A 19951-nucleotide genomic window follows, 5' to 3' on the forward strand; every position below is an offset into this window, starting at 1 on the left:
GGCCTTAGATAGCAGCAGCATCCCCTGTTCTTATGTGCCTAGGACCTTGGAGAAGAACCTGGGTGCCTGAAGAAGCAACTGGGAAGAACCTAGTTCCCATAGGCACTGACTCCGTGGGTGTTCCAGGGCTGGAGCACCCACAGAAAAAAATGGTGTGTGCAGAGCTCCCTGCCCCACTCCGCCGCCCCAGCTCGCCCCTGCTCCACCTCCTCCCCTGAACGCACTGCATCTCTGCTTTTCCCCCTGGCTCCAAGCGCTTGCACCGCAAAACAGCTGTTTCACAGTGGCAAGCGCTGGGAGGGAGGGGGGAGGAGGGGGAATGCTGCACACTCGGGGAAGAGGCGGGGCTGGGGCAGGGATATGGGGAAGGGGTCCAATAGGGGCAGGGAGGGAGTGGAGTTGGGGAGGGGACTTTGGGGAAACGGTTGGAATGGGGATGGGAGGGGGCAGGGCAAGGGTGGAGCTGAGGCCGGGGGGAGACTCGAGCACCCACCAGCGCTGGAAAAAGTTGGCGCCTATGCTAGTTCCATGTAGCCTGTTGGCTGTCTGTGGACCTGAGACACATGCCCAGCAGACCCTGCCATAAAGTATACAGCGTGGGCAGCATGGGGGAAGTAACGTTTTTAGATGTGTAACTTTACACCTGCAACTTTCCATTTGCAAAGTTCTGGCATGGAAGAGCCTTGTTTGGTTTGATTTTTAGGAAAGGAGGTGATTGTTCATAGTTAACCACTTTAGCATTCAAATTCCCTGGTTCTGCTTTGAAGCATGGAGGTGAATGGAGCAGGAAAGAATTTTGATGTTGCCATTTGGCAAGAGGCACTTTGCTGCAAGTCTGGGTTAACAGGACAAATGTGCATCTGTTTACATGGGTGGGGGCCGCTGTCTTGGCAAAGAGGAAAGATAGAAACTTTTTTTAAGCGACTGTTGAATTTTCAGAATGCTACAAAAATTATGTGGTAGCCCCACAATTGAGGGATCTGCAACTTTTATTAGACCCCCTAGGTTCCTGGTGAGGCAAATGTGATCTCAGAGGATTGTGTTGTGTGTTTATGATCTTTCTCAGGCAGATTTTCTGAGGAGCCTGGTCAGATACTGAACTTTAAAAAGAGGTGTGGAGATCACCATGTCACCTCGCTACCTATCATCATGCAATTTAAAAACAACTGATCAGGTGTTTGAGAAGGGAAAAATGGTGACACTCCATAGAAAATGGTTTACGAGGAGAGATTTTTGACAGGACCGATTGGGGAGGAAAATATGTATTTTGCTAATGAAATAAGAATGGTCTTTCCTAACTAGAGGCCAGTTTCCATGTTCTCCTGAGACCAAGTATGGAAAACTTGAGGCCAAACACAAATTTGTGCCAAGTGATGGTTGAATGAAATCAGTAGGTCACATTTGAAATTGCTTTGCAACCTTTCCAGTAGCAGGAGTTCACCAGAAAGGAATACGAGATTGGGAGCGTGATGAGTCTTCCCATTCCAGCCAATTTAGCCATCTAGAAACTCAGGCCCAAATTCTGCTGCCCGTTGCCAAGATAAGCCCATTGATTTTTATGTAGTCTCTGGACTAGAGTGGCTTATGGCTTGCCTTTGTCCATGATTTTTTGCACTGGTGTAGCTATACTAGAGTAGACATGCTGGTGTCAAGGGGGTTTGCACTGATTGAGCAAACCCTGAAGGTAAGTTGCACTGGTGCAGTTTGTCTGCACAGGGGGTTTGCACCAGTACAGCTCCCTCCAAGTAGCTACGCTCATGGAAAATCCTGAATGTGGTTGTGTCACTTGAGGCGGGTGAAACACAAGACAAGGTGGGGAGTGTAGAATGGAAATCAGTGGTGGCACCCCAGCTAAATTTGTCCCATGGCACTGCACCATATAGATTTGAACATTTACCAGTTTATGTGGAGTGATAGCACCAGCCGAAGGCTCAGTCTAAAACACATATTTGCAGCAGTTTAACTAAAGGTGTGACTTTAAACAGGTGTCGTTGCTGTATGTGTGGATGCTATTGGGTTAGCTTAAATCTCTTTTAATTGACTTAAGCTAAAATGGTAGAGCTACACAGATTGTGCTTGTGCTGTGTCAAGGTGCTTTGGGTTCATCTGGTTACTTGAAGGGGGAACAAGAGGGACTTTGCCGTGTAGCAATGTCACATGCCCTCTATTAACTTGCATTCTCTTGTGCTGACTGATGTGATGTCAGTCAATCATTGCTATATAATAAAATGAATTAGCTACTTACAAGTGTGTCCCTCTATCCTTTGGGAAAATGCTACCAGAGAACATGATTGTATTAGAAAAGTTAAACAAATTAATTGTGTAAAGTATCCAAAAGCTACATAAAACACAGTTTAGTAGTGGTGGGTCACAGGTGGCAAAGGTCCTTGTCTGTGTGTATCTGTACCCACAGGAAGCAGTTTGTGATTCTGAGGGAATAGGGGCTGTCCGTTTGGGAAGAGGAGGAAGGTCTCATTTCCCACTGCTGATTGGATACACAGCTGGAAATTTTGGAGAGTCGTCTTGTTATCTGGGGTTTTCTGAACCCGAAACTATGGTAACTAGTCTGTTTTTCAGGCAGTTTCAGGACATAAATCAATGTGGACACAGCTCCTCTCATAAATAATTGGTACACATGAGTGCTTTCACCCAAAAATCCTTGTTTTTTATTGTCTCAAGCACACATCTAAAATAACAATAGTCTAAAGAACCCCAGATATAGTTACCCAAAGTCTGAGATGGTGTTGAGTGGTCAACAGCAGGTTTCCAGTAGCCAGCTTTCCTCCTAGCTGCTGGGGAGTTGGATGTCAGACTCCTAGCTTGTCAAAATCCTCTCCGATCTTCACCAGATTGCACACTCTAATCTCCAAGACACCAGCAAGCCACTGCTGTTGTCTCTATCCTTTAGTGCCTACATGGAGTGGAGACTGTCTTACTTCCGATGCCTCGGGTTTGGCAGGTCTTTCCCTTCAGCAAGCTGAAAAAGAGAAAGTGATCTGTGGGACATGCTAGGCATGGCAGCACTGTTAGGCTCCATTGCACGGTGGCTCACTCTGGGAAGAATCCAATGTGCATTGGGAGTGGCTGTCAATGAAATTGGGAGAGTCTATGGGCCATTGTTCTCCTGCTCAGATTCATGACCTTGGCTCCTGATATATAATTTAAGACTCCTCTCTTTTATAATGCTGTTCATTCTGCCTATTTGCCACCCAGATCAGACAATCTACTCTGCTATGGCTACTTCATTGTAAGACACTTGGAAAACCCTTGTACATGTTCCTATGCTCTGGTGCTATCCATGATTTCTAATGCAAAAACACTATATTAGGGCCAGTACAGGGATGCCAAATTCTCTCCTCGCTTTATAGCCTAATGACACTGGTGCTCATGACCTGAATGTTCTTCCAGGAGCTAATCTACCACTGGGCTGCTGCAGAAACCAGTCAGCTACTCTGCTGTGCTGCTTAGGGTCAGGATAGCTAGTAACTCTGGATGCACTTGAAGTGGCCAGATATTGTATGCAGGTTCAGCGGAGAGTGTTCACTGCCTGTGATCCTACTGCATAACCTAGAACTGTGGCTGTCAGAGTTCTTGGTGAGCTCAGATAAAGATTCAGGGACAAAGGAGCAGGAGGGTACCAGTAAAGAGAAATTCTTATGTTGGCCTGAGCTCCAGAAAGAGCAGGGCAGCAGAAATTGATTAATAGATTTTAAGTCCAGAAGGAACCACTGTGACCATCCAGTCTGACTTCTTGCATAACACAGGCCAGAGAACCCCACCTAATAATTTCTGCATCAAGCCCATAATTTCTTGTTGACTTAGAGTGTATGTTTTAGAAAGACATCTAGTCTTGATTTAAAGACTTCAAGCAATGGATAATGCACCACAGATCCTAGATCAGTTATGCCAAGGGTTAATTGCCCTCCATTGGTTTTTTTTTTTTAATTGCCTTATTTTCAGTATAACTTCAGCTTTTCTGTCTTTGTCTGATAAATTAAAGAGCCCTCTGCTAGCAGAAATTTACCCCGGGGGTTTCTATAGACTATGCTCAAGCTACTGCTTAATCTTCAGTTGGCTACAAAGCTGGTGTCCTGAGTGAATTCCCTAGATTTGCTGGCCTATTCATTGTTTGTATAACCACTTCCTTGTTCTGGGTTTTTTCACTTTCTCAGCATGCTATTTGTGTGAGCTCAGGAATTCACAGGCTTTCTGTAGCCTGGTCATCCCTTAACAAGAGTGTCCTGGGGATGTATCTCCCACAAGCCCATTCATGATCTCACAAGGTCTTGGTAGCAGCTCCAGAGACCCTAGTCTCTGCTTCTCCCCTCAGTCTCTGGAGCTGGACAGGTCTGGAAATGCAGCTGTACAAGGTTAATTTGGTATCTGGAGCCCCATCTCCTGCTTTTCTCCCGTGCTCCAAATAGCACTGCTTGGGTTCTTAAACTTGCCCTTTCCTGCTGCTCAGTGTCTTTCCTGCTGATTCCACTCCCAGCCACTTTCCCTCTGCAATGTGTGGCATTGACAAAGGGTTATGTGTGACTCCTCACACAGAAACAAACTAGCCCTTTCCAAGAAGGAGGGAAACCTATGAGAACTCCCACAGACTCTAGTTGTAAATTGAAATTAAAATTGCCCCAGCACACATTGTTTCCTGATGGGGTGTGTGTGCATCATGACAACATATTTAGTTGATGCAGTAGCATTGACTAAAAGGAGCAAGCAGTTAGTTGTTTGTAAAGTGCTTTTAAGATTAGAAATGCTGGTTTCATTGTGCTCTTCTAGGGTTGACGTCACTATGGAAAATATTTTTAGGGTTACCTGGAGTCTGGGTAATGAAACTTTAACATGCTTCTTACAACCTCCTCCAACCTAGAAAACCTCCTCTGTGGTCAGAACTGTATGAGTTCTGAATATATGCAGTGTTGTTGTAGCCATGTTGGTCCCTTGATATTAGAGAGACAAGGTGGGTGAGGCAATACCTTTTATTGGACCAGCTTCTTTCTTTGATAGTTGTTCTGGATTTCTTGCATAAGTAGAAGTAGGTCCAATAAAAGATATTACCTCACCCATCTTGTCTCTCTAGCGTTCTGAAGAGTCGTGTTTGAAATGAGTGCTAGAAATTAGAATTTGAAAATCTTACTTCTTGTTTAGGGTCTATGGTACCAGGTACACTACATGAAGCGAAGCAAGTGTCTGCCAGCAGGCCTGGATTGCTTCCTAATGTGGGGCATGAGCGGGCATAATGGGTCAGTTACTCAGCTCTCTAGACAGGGGTTTTCTTTTGCTACTCTTTTCAGAGGCATTGAGCATCCTCCACTCCAGATGAAATCGATATCAGTGACAGATGTTCTGTATTAAGTGGCTCATGTCAGATGCCCCAAACTAGTGGATATTCTGTATTTATTTAAGCAAAGAATTTTGTCTTAATTCCAGTTTCCTTATTTGTGAAACTGGGGGAACTAATGTCCGAAGTGCTCTGGGATCCTTGGGCAGAAGGCCCTTGAGAAGCATGAGTCACCCTTCTTTCTCTACCACGCCTTTTAAAAATAGGTGACAAGTGCTGTGCTGGTAGCAAAGAAATTAGCACTCTGGCCTTCATGTGGCAGCAGAGTGTCTGAAGGCTGTTCTCTCTCTCTCTCTCTCTCTCGAGTGAGCCAACCCGAGAGAGGGAGAACACTTGGTTCCTTGGCAGAGAGAGCAGGGTATCTTGTGCCACACAGCAGAGACATCTTTGCACCATTAGAGAGAATCCTTGGTGTTCTTGTCCAGCCCTTCTGGGGGAGAGTATGGGCACTGCAGTATGAGACCCTAAGGCAGGGTTGGGCAAACTTTTTGGCCCGAGGGCCACATCTGGATATGGAAATTGTATGGCGGGCCATGAATGCTCATGAAATTGTGGGTTGGGGTGCAGGAGGGGGTGAGGGCTCCAGCTGGGGGTGTGGGCTCTGGGGTGAGGCCAGAAATGAGGAGTTCAGGGTGTAGGAGGGGGCTCCGGGCTGGGGCAGCGGCTGAGGCCTCTGGCTGGGGGTGCAGGCTCTGGGGTGGGGATGGGGGTGCAGGGGGTGCTCTGGGCTGGGACTGAGGGGTTTGGAGGGTGGGAGGGGGATCAGGGCTGGGGCAGGGGGTTGGGGCACGGGATAGGGTCAGGGGTGCAGCTCTGGGCAGCACTTGCCTCAGGCAGCTCCCAGAAGCAGCAGCATGTCCCTTCTACAGCTCCTAGGCAGAGGCGCAGCCAGGTGGCTTTGCATGCTGCCCTGTCTGCAGGCACTGGCCCTGCAGCTCCCATTGGCTGCAGTTCCCAGCCAATGGGAGCTGTGGGGGCAGTGCTTGGGGAGGGGTAGTGTGCAGAGCCCTCTGGCTGCCTGTACACGTAGGAGCTGGAGGGAAAACATGCCGCTGCTTCCAGGAGCTGCACGGAGTGGGGTAAGCCCTGGACCCTGCTCCACAGCGGGAGCTCGAGGGCCGGATTAAAACATCTGGAGGGCTGGATGCAGCTCCTGGGCCGTAGTTTGCCCACCCCTGCCCTAATGGCTGGGTGAGGAGACCCTTCACGGCTCTAATGAGCACAAAGAGTCCCTTGAGGAGAGCCATGTATCAGTCTTTAAAGTATTGGGTACATGCTGTGAATCCCAATGGGAGGTCAGTGTGGGTTTTTTGTGTAGTGATTATATATGTTCCTGAGGGACTTGTACAGAGTCTGAAGCACTGAAAATGTGCAGCTGTAGGGTTGGCTGGCAAGAGCCCACTGGAATCCTAAAAAACCTTGGGAAAAGATTTCAGCAGATCCTCACTATCAGTATTTTGGACTTAGTGCTGCACTGGCATGCCACGCATGGGCTCCTGATGGAGTCAGTCAGCCAGCCCTCTCCAGGTGTCTTGGCTCCAGGTGGAATGGTGCTTGTTGCTAAAGGAAGCTCTTAGGAATCAAAGCCAGCTGGTAGGTCCTACCCCTGCTGGCTAGAAAAAGAGCATTTGAAGCAATTTTTGTGTGTGTCTTGCTGAGGGTGAAACTGGACTAGGCAGGGGGAGTGGGTTAATGGTTCTGTGGGCAATGTGTGTGAGAGCCAAGGCTGCAGGGAGCAGAAGAGTTGAGACTTAAATAAGCACAAGGCATCTCTGTTTGTTCTGCGGTGGCTGTGTCCCCTCCTCCCCAACACTGGGGGGAGAGCCGAGTGTTCCTCAGTGCGAGTCCTCTCCAGAAAGCTTTAAAAGACACAAGCGTGAAGGTCAGATTCTTTGTGTTACTGACCTGCTAGCCTGTGGTTGTTTTGGGTTTTTTCTCCTCCCCTTCTGTAGCCCCTGTAGAGTAGCTAGCACAAGTGTGTGTGTGTGTGTGTGTGTGTGTGTGTGTGTGTGTCGGGGGGGGGGGGAGGGACAGACAGAAAATCATAGGGAGTCAAGCCCATCACATGGGGTATTCAGTTTGATTTCCTCACCTCCCCACATGCAGCGCTCACAGGACTCTTCTCTACATCATTCCCACAGATGCTTGGTCTCTGATCATTCCTGGCTCTCAGCAGTGGTGGAGACTTCATCTCCTATCATCTCTTCTAGGGCTCCTTTGCTGTCATGGTTAAGAACTTTTTATGTAAACGGCTCCAGGCTATTGCTCATTGTATGGTAATAGCCTCTTAGGAGACAGCAAATAATTCCCTCCCTTCATTTATATTGTTACCTTGAAGATATTTTATAGACTCAAGTCTCTCTCCTCTGGCCTTCTCTTTCCTTAACTACATAAATTTAGCTCCCTTGCTTCCTCTACTCATGCACCTTTATTCTCTAGCTCTCTGGTACATTTGCTCGCTATCCCTTGTGCTTTCTTTAGCGTTCTTTCTGGATCATGGAGTCTGGAGCCATTCATGCTTATCTGAAACGTGGCCATATTGGGGTTATGTAGGCCAGCCTTATCTCCTCTCCAGCTCATGTATGTGATTTACCCCCTCCTATGTGCAATAATAACTTTGCCTTGCAGCACACCATGAGAGATTGTGGCTGTGATTCTGGGAGATATGGTTCACTGCTTTTCCCTGAGTATAGCTCAAGCTCTGTTCAGACCCACTATGAAAAATGTTTTGTTCACTTCACTAGTGATTGAAGTTGGTTATACAGTGACTTCATCCCCAGGGAGACTGGATGAGTTGGGATCAATAATCATCTTGACTTCCACGTTGAAGTAGTCCTCCTCATATTGTTTCCTGTGTCTGCACTCTGATCATCAAGGTGGTAAACCACCCAGGGACCCTTTATTGCAGGGGTTCTCAAACTGGGGTTGGGACCCCTCAGGGGGTTGTGAGGTTATTACATGGGGGGGGTCACGAGCTGTCAACCTCCACTCCAACCCCACTTTGCCTCCAGCATTTATAATGGTGTTATAAATTAAAAACACTTTTATATATTTAAAGGAGGGGGGTCACACTCGGAGGCTTGCTATGTGAAAGGAGTCACCAGTAAAAAAAAAATTTGAGAACCACTGCTTTATTGGGTCCATGCCCCAGTAGCAAGTGATGCTACAATTGCTTTCTTACATCTGTGGCTAATTAGGATGGTGAGTCTCACCTAGCGGCAGCAAACTCTAGGCATGGCTAATGCAATGCATGGTAGCTATGAATTTAAGGAAGGATCTTGAAGCTCCTGCTGGGTCAACGTGTAATGCCTATCCTGCTAAGTAACACACATTGACATGAGCCAATCGTCCTGTACCCCAGACACTACACTGGCTGTCTACTTAATACTAGAACAAGTTCAAAGTCCCAAAGCCCTCAATGGGCTGGAGCTGTCTCTGCAGTCAGGACCTACCATGAAGCTGTGTCCCTCAGGAACAGTAGAACTGTCAACAGGATGAGTGTTGCTCATGGGAACCAGGGGACATGAGCATTCTCAGTTGCTGGCCCATAGCTGGGGAACTTTCCTTCCATGAGAGACTAGAACAGTCCTAAATTTCATTGCCTTCGGGGCAAAATCTTGTCTCTATTTGCTTCCCTACAATAAAGCCCACCTCCCAGGAAGAATAACTAGCTGAGCATTTCTCTTCTTTCTCCTCCCCTTCTCCCCAAACCCCTCAACAGGCAGAGGGGTGGAGGTGTGGGGGTGGGAAGAGACCCAAACTTGTGTGTGTGTGTGTGTAGGGTGTCTGTGGCTTGTGAGGCAGACTCAGTGTGAGTAGCAGTATAAATCCCTGGGGAGATGGTAAGGGGCTGTGCAAAGTCTTTAGCCTCTAGTTTGCTGGTTCAAGTGCATCCCAGGAGAGTGGTAACTGAAATCTGTTTCTCTTTGGCTTACATGAAGTGAGTGGCTAGCTTCAGTCCAGATCCTGCTTAGGCAGGTGTCCATTTTTCAGAACTATAGCGTGATTGGCCTCTTTGTTGGTGGCCTCAACAAGTTGCCATATAGCAAACTTCTTATCCCTGGGGGTAGGCAGTGGGAGATATGTTGGCACTTCTGCTGCTCTATCTGCTTGGGGAGAAATAGTCTGTTAACATGGTACCTTTCACCAGCATGAAATGTCCTTTAAAAAATGTAACTGCAGCTATTAGTAGCCTCTGGTGATATAAAGGGAGAGTGTGTAGGCCATGAAAATACCTGAACCTGTCACAGAGGGTGGATACGTGTAATTATATGGGATATTGGAAGTTGTGTGTTTCTCCTTTTTAGGAGAGTTTGTGTTAGGTCAACACTAAACATGAAACTTGGAGACAGCAAATGCTCAGAGGATAACAGGGAGCTCTGTAGTAATAGGAAGCATGGTGCAAATGAAGAGCAACAATGTGTGATGGAAATGTGCAGTGTTAGCCTGTGAATGAAGAAAGATGCTGCATGGTAGGGACCAGTGGAATAATCCTGCCCTTCTGCAGAACAGCTCATGATGCACACAGAGTCAAGACAAGGTTTTATGTACACATACATATGCTGGCATGTCACTAAGGTCTACGTCACCAGTGGGTAACTTCAGACATCTTGTATATTTCCCCATAGACTCCTCCAGCAAGGAGGGGACCAAGGTGTCAGCAAGATACACTGCTCCCAAAGCACAGATATTCAACAGTTTTCCAGTCTTTGTATTGGCCATTTGGCGGCTTCTTCCACCCTCTTGCTCTGAACTGCCCTTCTCACCTGTATAACCTCATTAGCCTTTCTCGTCCTTGTTCCATGCTAACCCTGTGGCCAGGAAGTGATGCAGAATCTTGCTAAGCAGGTCAGGCTCCTAAAGGGTCATGTGGTGCCTTGGGCACTGTATTGTTTTTTCTCATTTCCCCAGCCCTCCTGCATCACCGTGAAATGCTCCTAGGCTCAACAAGCTCTTGGGGTAAAAGCTTCAACGCTCCAGCATGGCTCTAGAGAGCACTGTGCTGCCAGAGGTGCCATGTTTACATATGGAAATGTAAAATGAAGGTCCTGACCAATTGCATCCTGAAATCCCATAGCACTAAGGGCATGGATCCAGGTGTCCTGGTTACATCCCATACTGGGATTTAACCAACTGGGTATTGATATTTTACTTTACGGCTGAAACAGCTGCTGCTTTGCCCCACTTGAAGCCAGTCATGTAGTGACACTGTAAAGGTGTTGGGCTGAAAGGCACAATAAGATTCTTTTGTTACTATCTGTTGTTACTCCAGGTCATGCCATCGGGCCTAAAGAGAGCAGGTGTGACCTGGGAAGGTTCATCACTTTCTGCAATTAAGAAATCCTCATCACTTTCTTTTCCCTTTTTAGATTTTCTGGCTACAGCTGCCTGTGAATCCTATGAAGTCCTGATGTTTGTTTTTTCCTAAGTGACACAACAGAATCTGCGAGGAATGGAGAAAGCTGTCTCTTCATCAGAGCAGCAAAGCGCACATTGGTGTGATGGAGGCAAAACCGTGTTAATGACACTGGAGCCAAACAAAGAAGATTTTTCTGCCCTTGAGTGCCCCCAAGGTGAACAGAGAATAGCTGCTTTTGTTAAAGATGCAAAAATGCCTCTGGAGAGTGCAGCTTTATCAGGGACATCAGTGGAAGGGGCGACTGATCTCAAGGAGACTGCCTTCTATGTTTCCGACAACGTGGCAGCCATGAACAGAGATGAGAGAGGGAATTCAGGTGCTGATGATATGTGCAGCTGTAAGAAGGATCCCACTTTTTTCTTGCCTCTAGCCCGCCAGGAGCCAGACGTTGCTTTGGAAGCACACAACGTGGCAGGTAAGTTCCACACCCTAAATCGATAGGTGACACTCAAATACCATTGGCTAATGGCAAGTCAAAGCCTCTTTCCTGGTGAACAGAAGGGAGGTCAAAAGCCTAGATTGCTGCAGAGTTTAATTTTCTTTTAAAAATATACCTGGCATTTTTAGTGGTGCTGGAAACCTTCTAAATGGGACAGCAGATCAGCAAGTCTTCCTGAGTCTGCAGACTGCTTCGGCGCCCCACTTCTGCTCATTTGCAGAGTGAGTTAAGAGCAGCAGCTGCACTAAGCAGTGTGTCATTCAGGACCCTGCAGGTTGCAGTGAAACTGATTAGAATCCCTGCTAGTTTTCCTTTGCTGCTGCTCTGAGCAGTGAGAAAGGCAGACACTGGAGATGTTCGCAGGAAATGAGGGAGGAGTCTGTCAGGAAGCTGTGGGTGAAGTCAAGAGACATCCCATCCTCTGGTTGCTGGAAGTGATGGGGGGAGGCATTCAAATTTATTAGGTATCTACACGCCAGAGGCACCTTTAATAAAAAAAAAAAAAAAAAGTCCCATGAACAGCATCCTTTTCCTTCCCTACACCTGCAGCCTTTCCCAGCATCTAATGGTAGTGGGAGGTGGGGTGTATCTGGGCATCTCACCTGCTCCAGGCTGAGGCTGTGGGGAGGGACCCCCTCATCTTTTGTTTTGGCCTCTGGCTAGCAGATGTCTTTTGAGCCTTCTTGGCAGTGGACTCTCCCTGGTGATCAACCCGCCTGCAGTGGCCAGCCATGCAACCTCTGCCTTGGCATGCATCTCCTTGTAGCACTCGGTTGATGAAAGCTCCTGTGCATTGGGCCTTTCACAGCTGTTTCCCCTCCTTTCCCATGTCTCCTGGATTCACTTTCTCAAAGGTCCAAGAATTAGTAGTGTTCCACATGGAGATCTCCTATTCGCAGCTAGGCTGTGGATATGAGTGCAGCACTGGGCTTCCTTCCTAGGTGAATAGCTCCAAGATCTTTACCCTTGTGATGTTGAGAGTTTTGGAGCTGGAGGGAGTGTGATGACGACACAGCCATGCTGAACAGTTCCTGTTCTAGTTCGTTTGAGCTTATACATTTGTTGGGGCAACCAGAAAAGAATCCAAATGTAATGCGTTAATTGGTAATTTAGCAATATGGTAATGATCAAGTTCAGCACCACAGACAGGGATGTAAAATTCAGTGGCAGTCATGAAGTGATAGCTCTTGGGAGGTCTGCTTGCCACAGTCAAAACTAACTGCTCAATTCATGAATTTTAGACTTGTCAGACCCATTAAATGGTGCCAGTCAGATGCTGAAACGCCAGTGGCACTTGGTAATTTAGTGACTTGTGTATGTGAACTGTGTAAAAAATGTTACTGTTTACTTAGAGCATACCCAGAGGAATAGTATGCTATCTTAAAGTGCAGTGTTTCTATCTATAAAACACATACGAACAGTTCTGCATTGAAACAACAAGGAGTCCAGTGGCACCTTAAAGACTAACAGATTTATTTGGGCATAAGCTTTCATGGGTAAGCTTCTTCAGATTCATGGAGTGAAAGTTACAGATGCAGGCATTATATAATGACACATGAATCCTGCATTGGGAGACCTAATTAGGCCCTTTGCACATCTGTGGATTGCACTACCTCCCACTTGTTCTCTTTGTACCAGTCCAGAGCTGTGGGGATAGACTCCTTTGCCAGCAGATGGAAATATGAACCCTGGAGAACTTGGAGTGATTTCTTTCTTTGCTAAGTGGAGTTCATAGGCACAAAATATTCCGTTGGTTACAGTCTCCTTGTCGCTGTGAAAAGCTGTACCTCCCAGGAACCTATGGCTTGCCAGTTATCTTTTTGGGCTCTGTGTGGTGCCCTCCTGCTATTGCATGTTTCTATACTAAGAACTATGGAGAGAAGTTCTCTACCTGGAAACAGGTGCATAGCTAATCATCTGGCCCAGATGTGTGTTATCTAAGCTTCATTCCCCACCTACTGCACCCAGGAATCCTGGCTGGGAAATAATTTTGGGGGAAGGAGGCTGTGATATATTATCTCCAGTAACAGTGGCCTCTCCAGGTGAGATAGGTGTGTGAGCTTGCAAGACTGTTAGTTGGGCATGGACTTGTGTTGCTCTGGGTATGGCTACACTGGCGATTTGCAGCACTGGAAAGCCTCCACCAGCGCTGCAATTAGTAAGTGGCCACACCTGCAGGGCACTTCCAGCGCTGCAACTCCCTGACTGCAGCGCTGGCCATACACTTCACTCAGCATGGGGAATAAGGATTCCAGCGCTGGTGCTGCAGCGCTGGTCATCAAGTGTGGCCACACACCAGCGCTGTGATTGGCCTCCAGGGTATAAGGATGTATCCCAGAATGCTTTTAACTAAATTACTCTTTGTTTTGTAATGCAGCCTCTCTTTGTTTTGTTGTGAATGAGCTCCGCGCGGAGCTCCGTTGCCGTTGCCGCTGCTGCTTATCTAAAAAACAAACAGAGCTCCTGTTTGCTGTGATCATCTGTACCTGGCTGTAAACAATCAAATGAGATTGCAGGCAGGGAGTGAATGAAACAGCGGGGAGTCGTGTTGGCTGCAGGCTGTTTGCAATTAAGAGTTAAGACTAAGGGGTTGGAAACATGTTCTGATTTTTCAAGGCAGGAAGCTAAACACACAGTGTTGGCTCCAAAAATCCACTCTCTCTCTCTCCCCCCGCTCCCTGTCACACCAGACCCCACTCCACCCCCCTCTTTTGAAAAGCACGTTGCGGCCACTTGAATGCTGGGATAGCTGCCCATAATGCATCACTCCCAACAGCGCTGCTAATGCTGCAAATGTGGCCACACACCAGCGCTGCTCCTACACAGCTGGATGACCAGCGCTGCAAACCGTAAGTGTAGCCATACCCTCTGTATAATTTTATGAATGCAATCTCTGTGCTGGCTGAGGGGAGGCCTGGAAAGCTCATGCCTAAATTCATTCTCTCCAAGAATCAGTCTAGAGGTAACGAGGTTAGTTTAATCAGGGAGGATGAGGCCACCTTCTAGCAGTTGAGGTGTGAACACCAAGGGAGGAGAAACTGCTTTTGTTGTTGGCTAGCCATTCACAGTCTTTGTTTAATCCTGAACTGATGGTGTCAGATTTGCAAATGAACTGAAGTTCAGCAGTTTCTCTTTGGAGTCTGGTCCTGAAGTTTTTTTTTTTTCCCTGCAGGATGGCTACCTTTAAATCTGCTATTGTGTGTCCAGGGAGGTTGAAATGTTCTCCTACAGGTTTTTGTGTATTGCCATTCCTAATATCTGACTTGTGTCCATTTATCCTTTTACGTAGAGATTGTCCAGTTTTGCGATGTACATAGCAGAGGGGCATTGCTGGCACATGATGGCTTATATTACATTGGTGGATGTGCAGGTGAATGAACCGGTGATGTTGTGGCTGATCTGGTTAGGTCCTGTGATGGTGTCGCTGGTGTAAATATGTGGGCAGAGTTGACATCGAGGTTTGTTGCATGGATTGGTTCCTGAGCTAGAGTTACTATGGGGCGGTGTGCAGTTACTGGTGAGAATATGCTTCAGGTTGGCAGGTTGTCTGTGGGTGAGGACTGGCCTGCCTCCCAAGGCCTGTGAAAGCAACGGATCGTTGTCCAGGATGGGTTGTAGATCACTGATGATGCGTTGGAGAGGTTTTAGCTGAGGACTGTAGGTGATGGCCAGTGGAGTTCTGTTGGTTTCTTTCTTGGGCTTGTCTTGCAGCAGGAGGTTTCTGGGTACACATCTGGCTCTGTTGATCTGTTTCCTTATTTCCTCGTGCGGGTATTGTAGTTTTGAGAATGTTTGGTGACGATCTTGTAGGTGTTGGTTTCTGTCTGAGGGGTTGGAGCAAATGTGGTTATACCTCAGCGCTTGGCTGAAGACGATGGATCGTGTGGTGTGTCTGGGATGGAAGCTGGAGGCATGAAGGGAGGCATAGCGGTCAGTGGGTTTTTGGTATAGGGTGGTGTTAACGTGACTGTCACTTATTTGTACTGTGGTGTCTAGGAAGTGGACCTCCTGTGTAGATTGGTCCAGGCTGAGGTTGATGGTGGGGTGGAAGCTGTTGAAATAGTGGTGGAATTCTTTTTCCAGAGTCTCCTTCCTGTGAATGGCATTGCGTTCTGCACAATTTAGGTTATGAGGCAAGCGACGTTGTTTTTCCAGTATTTCTGCCTGTGCATGTCGGCAGAAGCATTCTATGTATAGGTCCAGACTGTCATTTCGACCCTCAGGAGTCCACATGGAGTTCTTCTTGTGCTGTTGGTGTGGAGGTATCTGTGTATCAGTCCGCTGTTCAGTGTTATCTTGAAAGTATTCTTTGAGTCGGAGACGGCGAAAGTAGGCTTCCAGATCACCGCAGAACTGTATCGTGTTTGGGGGGGGGGGGTTGTAGGGCAAAAAAGACAGTCCCTGAGATAGGGCAGACTCTTCTGCTGGGTTGAGTGTGTAGCTGGATAAATTGACGATATTGCTGGGTGAGTTAAGGGTTCCACTGTTGTGGCCCCATGTGACAGGTAGGATTTTAGACAGCTTATGGTCCTGTCTCCTTTGTAGAGAGGAGAAGTGTGTAATGTAGATCTCCTATCTTATTTTAGTAAAGTCCGTTTGTGTGGAAGGTTGGTTATTTATGAAAGTCTCTAGGTTGGAGAGCTCTTTTTTGATGTTTTCCTGTTTGCTGTATAGGATGCTGATCAGGTGGTGGCTGTGTACTGGCTGGGGACAGAGAGTTGTGAGGGCAATAGCCCATTGAAGGGAAGGGATTTGCATAATCTGGTGTAAAAATTTGCTGGAAAACTGTACAGTTGTGGGTCAATCATTGTTCAGCATCTCTACCTTCTGATTGGCTTAGACAGTGCAATCCTTCCCTATATTCTAGATGGGTTGTGGGGCTCGGTAAGTGTCCGTAAAGTGCTCTGACTCCTTTTGGAAGGAGTGAGGGAAGAGTAAAACATTTACACTTCCTTTTGTTGTAGGGTTGCTGGTAAATAAGGTTAAGATTTTTGTCAGCTATTTTTAGTGAAAGTCAGCACAGGTCACAGGCAATAAACAAAAATTCACAGAAGCCCCGTGACCTGTCTGTGACTTTTACTAAAAGTAATTGTTACAAAATGGGTCTGATGGGGAGATGAGAGCCCAAGCCCTTTTGCAGGAGGAGAGGAGGATCCTGCCTGTGGCAGCTGAGAGCTCTAGGGTTCTCCCTGCCACCTGCAGCAGCTGGGAGCTCTGGGGTCCGCACCAGCTGACAACTCTAGCTCCACCACCCTGGGGCTGAAGCAGAAAATATCATGGAGGTCTCTGCAATTCATGGAATCCGTGACCTCCATGACATAATCTTAGCCTTACTTATACCTGCTGGCACTGGCTTTTATTTCAGAAAAGCACGAACCATGTATCTGGGGAAGGATATGTGTGACATATAAGGAATGTATTATTATTGCAAACCTGGTGCTGGAGGAGAGGGGAAGTGCAAAGTGTCAGATTAGGGGCCTCCTGAACCTGACTGTGTCTAAGCAACCCAAGAACTGCCACCCACTTGGAACAAATAGCATTAAACCTGAAGGCTCTCAGCACCTGATGGGTCTCAAAATGTAATTGTAAATGGGGACTAATCATTGATATTTCTAGTGGTGTCCTGCAGGGATCGGTTATTGGCTCTACATCATTTAACTTTTTTTTATTATCATCAGTTAACTGGAAGAAAACATGAAATCATCACCGGTAAAGTTTGCAGATGGCAAAAATTGGGGGAGAAGTAGGGAACAGGTCACGATTCAAAGTGATCTATATCACTTTGTAAACTGGGTGAAAGCAAACAGTGTGCATTTTAATATGGCTAAATGTAAATGTCTGCATCTAGGAACAAAGACTGTAGGCCATACTCACAGGATAGGGGACTCTATCCTGGGAAGCAGGGGCTCTGAAAAAGATTTGGGGGTTGTGGTGGATAATCAGCTAAATGTAAGCTACAAATATGATGCTGTGGCCAAAAGAGCTAATGCAATTTTGGGATGCACAAACAGGGGACTCTCTCAAGTAGGAGTATAGAGGTTATTTTACCTCTGTGTCCAATTCTGGGGTCCACAATTCAATTTATTAGTGTCAGTCTTGGAGAGGATTCAGAAACCATGAAAATGGTTAAAGAATTAGAAAATATGCCTTATAATGGGAGACTCAAGGGGTTCTATCTGTTTAGCTTAAAAAGGAGATGAAGGGGTGACTTGATTCCAGTCTAAAAGTATCTGCATGGGGAACAAATATTTAATAACGGGCTCTTTGGTCTAGCAGAGAAAAGTATAACGTGATCCAATGGCAAGAGTGTCCTGGTGTAGTCTCCTTGATTTTCACCATGAAGTCTGTCCAATAGGAGCAGATCTAATTTTAGCAAACCTAGGGCTGGGGGAGAAAACACACTCCATCCCGATGTTTGTAGCTCAACAAGTTGAAGCTGGACAAATTCAGACTGGAAATAAGGCATAAATTTTCAACAGTGAGAGTAATTAACTACTGGAACAATTTACCAAGGGTCATGCTAGATTCTCCCTCATTGTCAATTTTAAAATCAGGATTGGATGGTTTTCTAAAGGACCTGCTCTAGGAATTATCTGGAGGAAGTTTCCCTGGCCTGTGTTGTACAGAAAGTCAGACTGGTCTTTTCTGGCCTTGAAATCTATCAAAACCTTTTGGGATTGAGCCCCAACTCCTGTTGCCTTCAGTGGGAGTTGCAGGTGATCAGCACTTTGCAGCATCAGTCCAGTGTTCCCGTTTCCTAGACAGTTTGTTTTGTTTTCGTTTGGTTGAGCTGGAAACCTCAGGAGTGGAGAGTGTGTGTGTTTAGGACTCTTCTGTTCCCCCACCCCTGGGTTTGTTAAAACTAGATCTTCTCCTGGTGGCCAGAATTCATGATGAAGACCAAGTAGACTACCAGGACTCTCCTGCCTAACAAGGGTAGGTTATTTGCATTATTAACGACCTCAGTGAATACGCAGCTTGGTGCACAGTTTAAAAAGCTGTAGTATTTATTGAATCTCTAGCTTCAGTTAAAGCAGTCTGTTAAAGCTTATTTTACATGATGGTGTTATGCTGGTAAGACAAACACTTGTTGCATTAGAACCTTATCTGTTGGAGCAGACAGTGCACCACATGAATAAGAGCTGGCATCTGCAACTGTGCACCTTTGGGAGGGTGTGGTGGATTTGTTGAGCCCCCAGTGACTTCCATGCTTGAAATTCTGTTAGCTGTTTGGGGGAGAGGGGTGAGAGGGATAAAGAAAAACATCCTTTAAAATGTCTCTCATTACTCATGCATCATCTCTATTAACTTCCAAGGCAGCTTTTACTGTGTTAAACACCTAATGTGTTAAAGGCCAAAGTGGATGACAGTATTTTGGGTTTCACAAGGGAACTGAATTGGCAAATTACTGGCATAAGCCTGAATGATTATTTACATTTACATAATGTCTTACCCCAAGTGCTTTACAGACTTGGGGTCTAATCCATGAGATTACTCACATGAGTAAGGATGGCGGAATCATCCACTTTATGTATTGAGATTATCTTTGACTGCCAGTGAAATGTAAAAGTCTAAGGCTTAAATGTACAGATCAGCACTGCACATCCGTTTAGGACAGGAAGTGAAGAGAAATGCCATATCCAAATGAAAAAGCAAGGGCAATTTTATGAGGCAAAATCCTCATAAAATTTTTGCCTGGGGATACCATGAGTAACATTCCTTCACTAACAAAAAGGGCCATGGGATCTCTAATGAGTTCAAGTGGTCAGGCCCCTGCATCCTGCTGAGCCACCCACGCTAGTTCCTTGTTCTTTGGGGGTCTCCCATCCAAGTATTGGCCATGCCCAGCCCTGCTGTGTTTGGGAGCCTACAGGATTGTAACGAGGTGGCGTGACTGCAGATCATGACAGATGAGACTGGTCACAACATAGATCAGATAGGATAAACATATTTCAATGGGCTGGCCCTGACCATTTCCATGCAAAGGTTTTGAAGGCCATAGAAGAGGAAATGGTGGGCTCGTTAGCAATAATTTGCAATAAATCACTAACCCAGGGGACTTGCCAGAAGGATGGAGAACAGCAGAGAGCTGAGCCTTCAAGAGGAGCCATTGGGGAACAAAGGAAGCATTAGCTGAGCTTCTATGATCATGAGGAAGCTTTAAACATGTAAATGATGACAGTTTGATGGCTTGGAGGATGCAGGGCTAGATAATTCCATCAAACCTGATTACATCCCTTGATAAAGCCACAAGGAATAGGCTGGGCTGGCAGCCTGGTGCTCTAAAGGGGACTGGGAAAGAAGTCACCAGGACCTGGGCTAAACACAGTAGTTAAACCTGGGTAACTGTAATGTGATTGTGTGTGGGTTTTTTTTTAAACAGTTTAGTTAAACTGCTGTCAGGTGGGTATGGACAGTCTAGACTGATATAAGCATATCCACATGGGTTTACACCACATGGGTTTAATTAAACAATGTAAACCAAGGATAAATTTGTATGTAGCCAAGCCCTAGGTCTCTGTGGAAAGGATGGAAGGAAAGCATTGTATCCCCTTTGTGCAGTTGCGCACACACACAAGCATGGACCATTTCTCTTCACCCAATGTGTTAGTGGGCTGTGTCACACTCTGGTTATAGCAAAGGGTTCTGCGAAGTCAGCTGGGATGAGATTGGAGTTTGCGGTTGGAGTGAAACCCTTCTCTTAACCTCCTTAGCTTGAAAAATCCCACATTTAATAGCAATGGGAAAC

At 46.5% G+C, this 19951-nt stretch overlaps 1 protein-coding gene across 6 annotated transcripts in view; it reads left to right on the plus strand.

Moving 5' to 3' along the window:
* The window catches only part of WIZ (WIZ zinc finger), a 172115-nt gene that overhangs the window by 4203 nt on the left and 147961 nt on the right, over positions 1 to 19951 (plus strand). For all 6 annotated transcript variants that reach the window (XM_044994679.1, XM_044994682.1, XM_044994683.1 and 3 more), the window contains one exon: positions 10714 to 11178. In XM_044994679.1, the coding sequence (XP_044850614.1) occupies positions 10797 to 11178 (382 nt within the window). In that variant the 5' untranslated portion in view covers positions 10714 to 10796. Of the gene's footprint in view, positions 1 to 10713; positions 11179 to 19951 lie in introns of those variants that run through there.

The sequence above is a fragment of the Mauremys mutica genome, chromosome 20 (assembly GCF_020497125.1).
Source record: "Mauremys mutica isolate MM-2020 ecotype Southern chromosome 20, ASM2049712v1, whole genome shotgun sequence".
In the NCBI taxonomy this organism is placed as follows: domain Eukaryota; kingdom Metazoa; phylum Chordata; order Testudines; family Geoemydidae; genus Mauremys; species Mauremys mutica.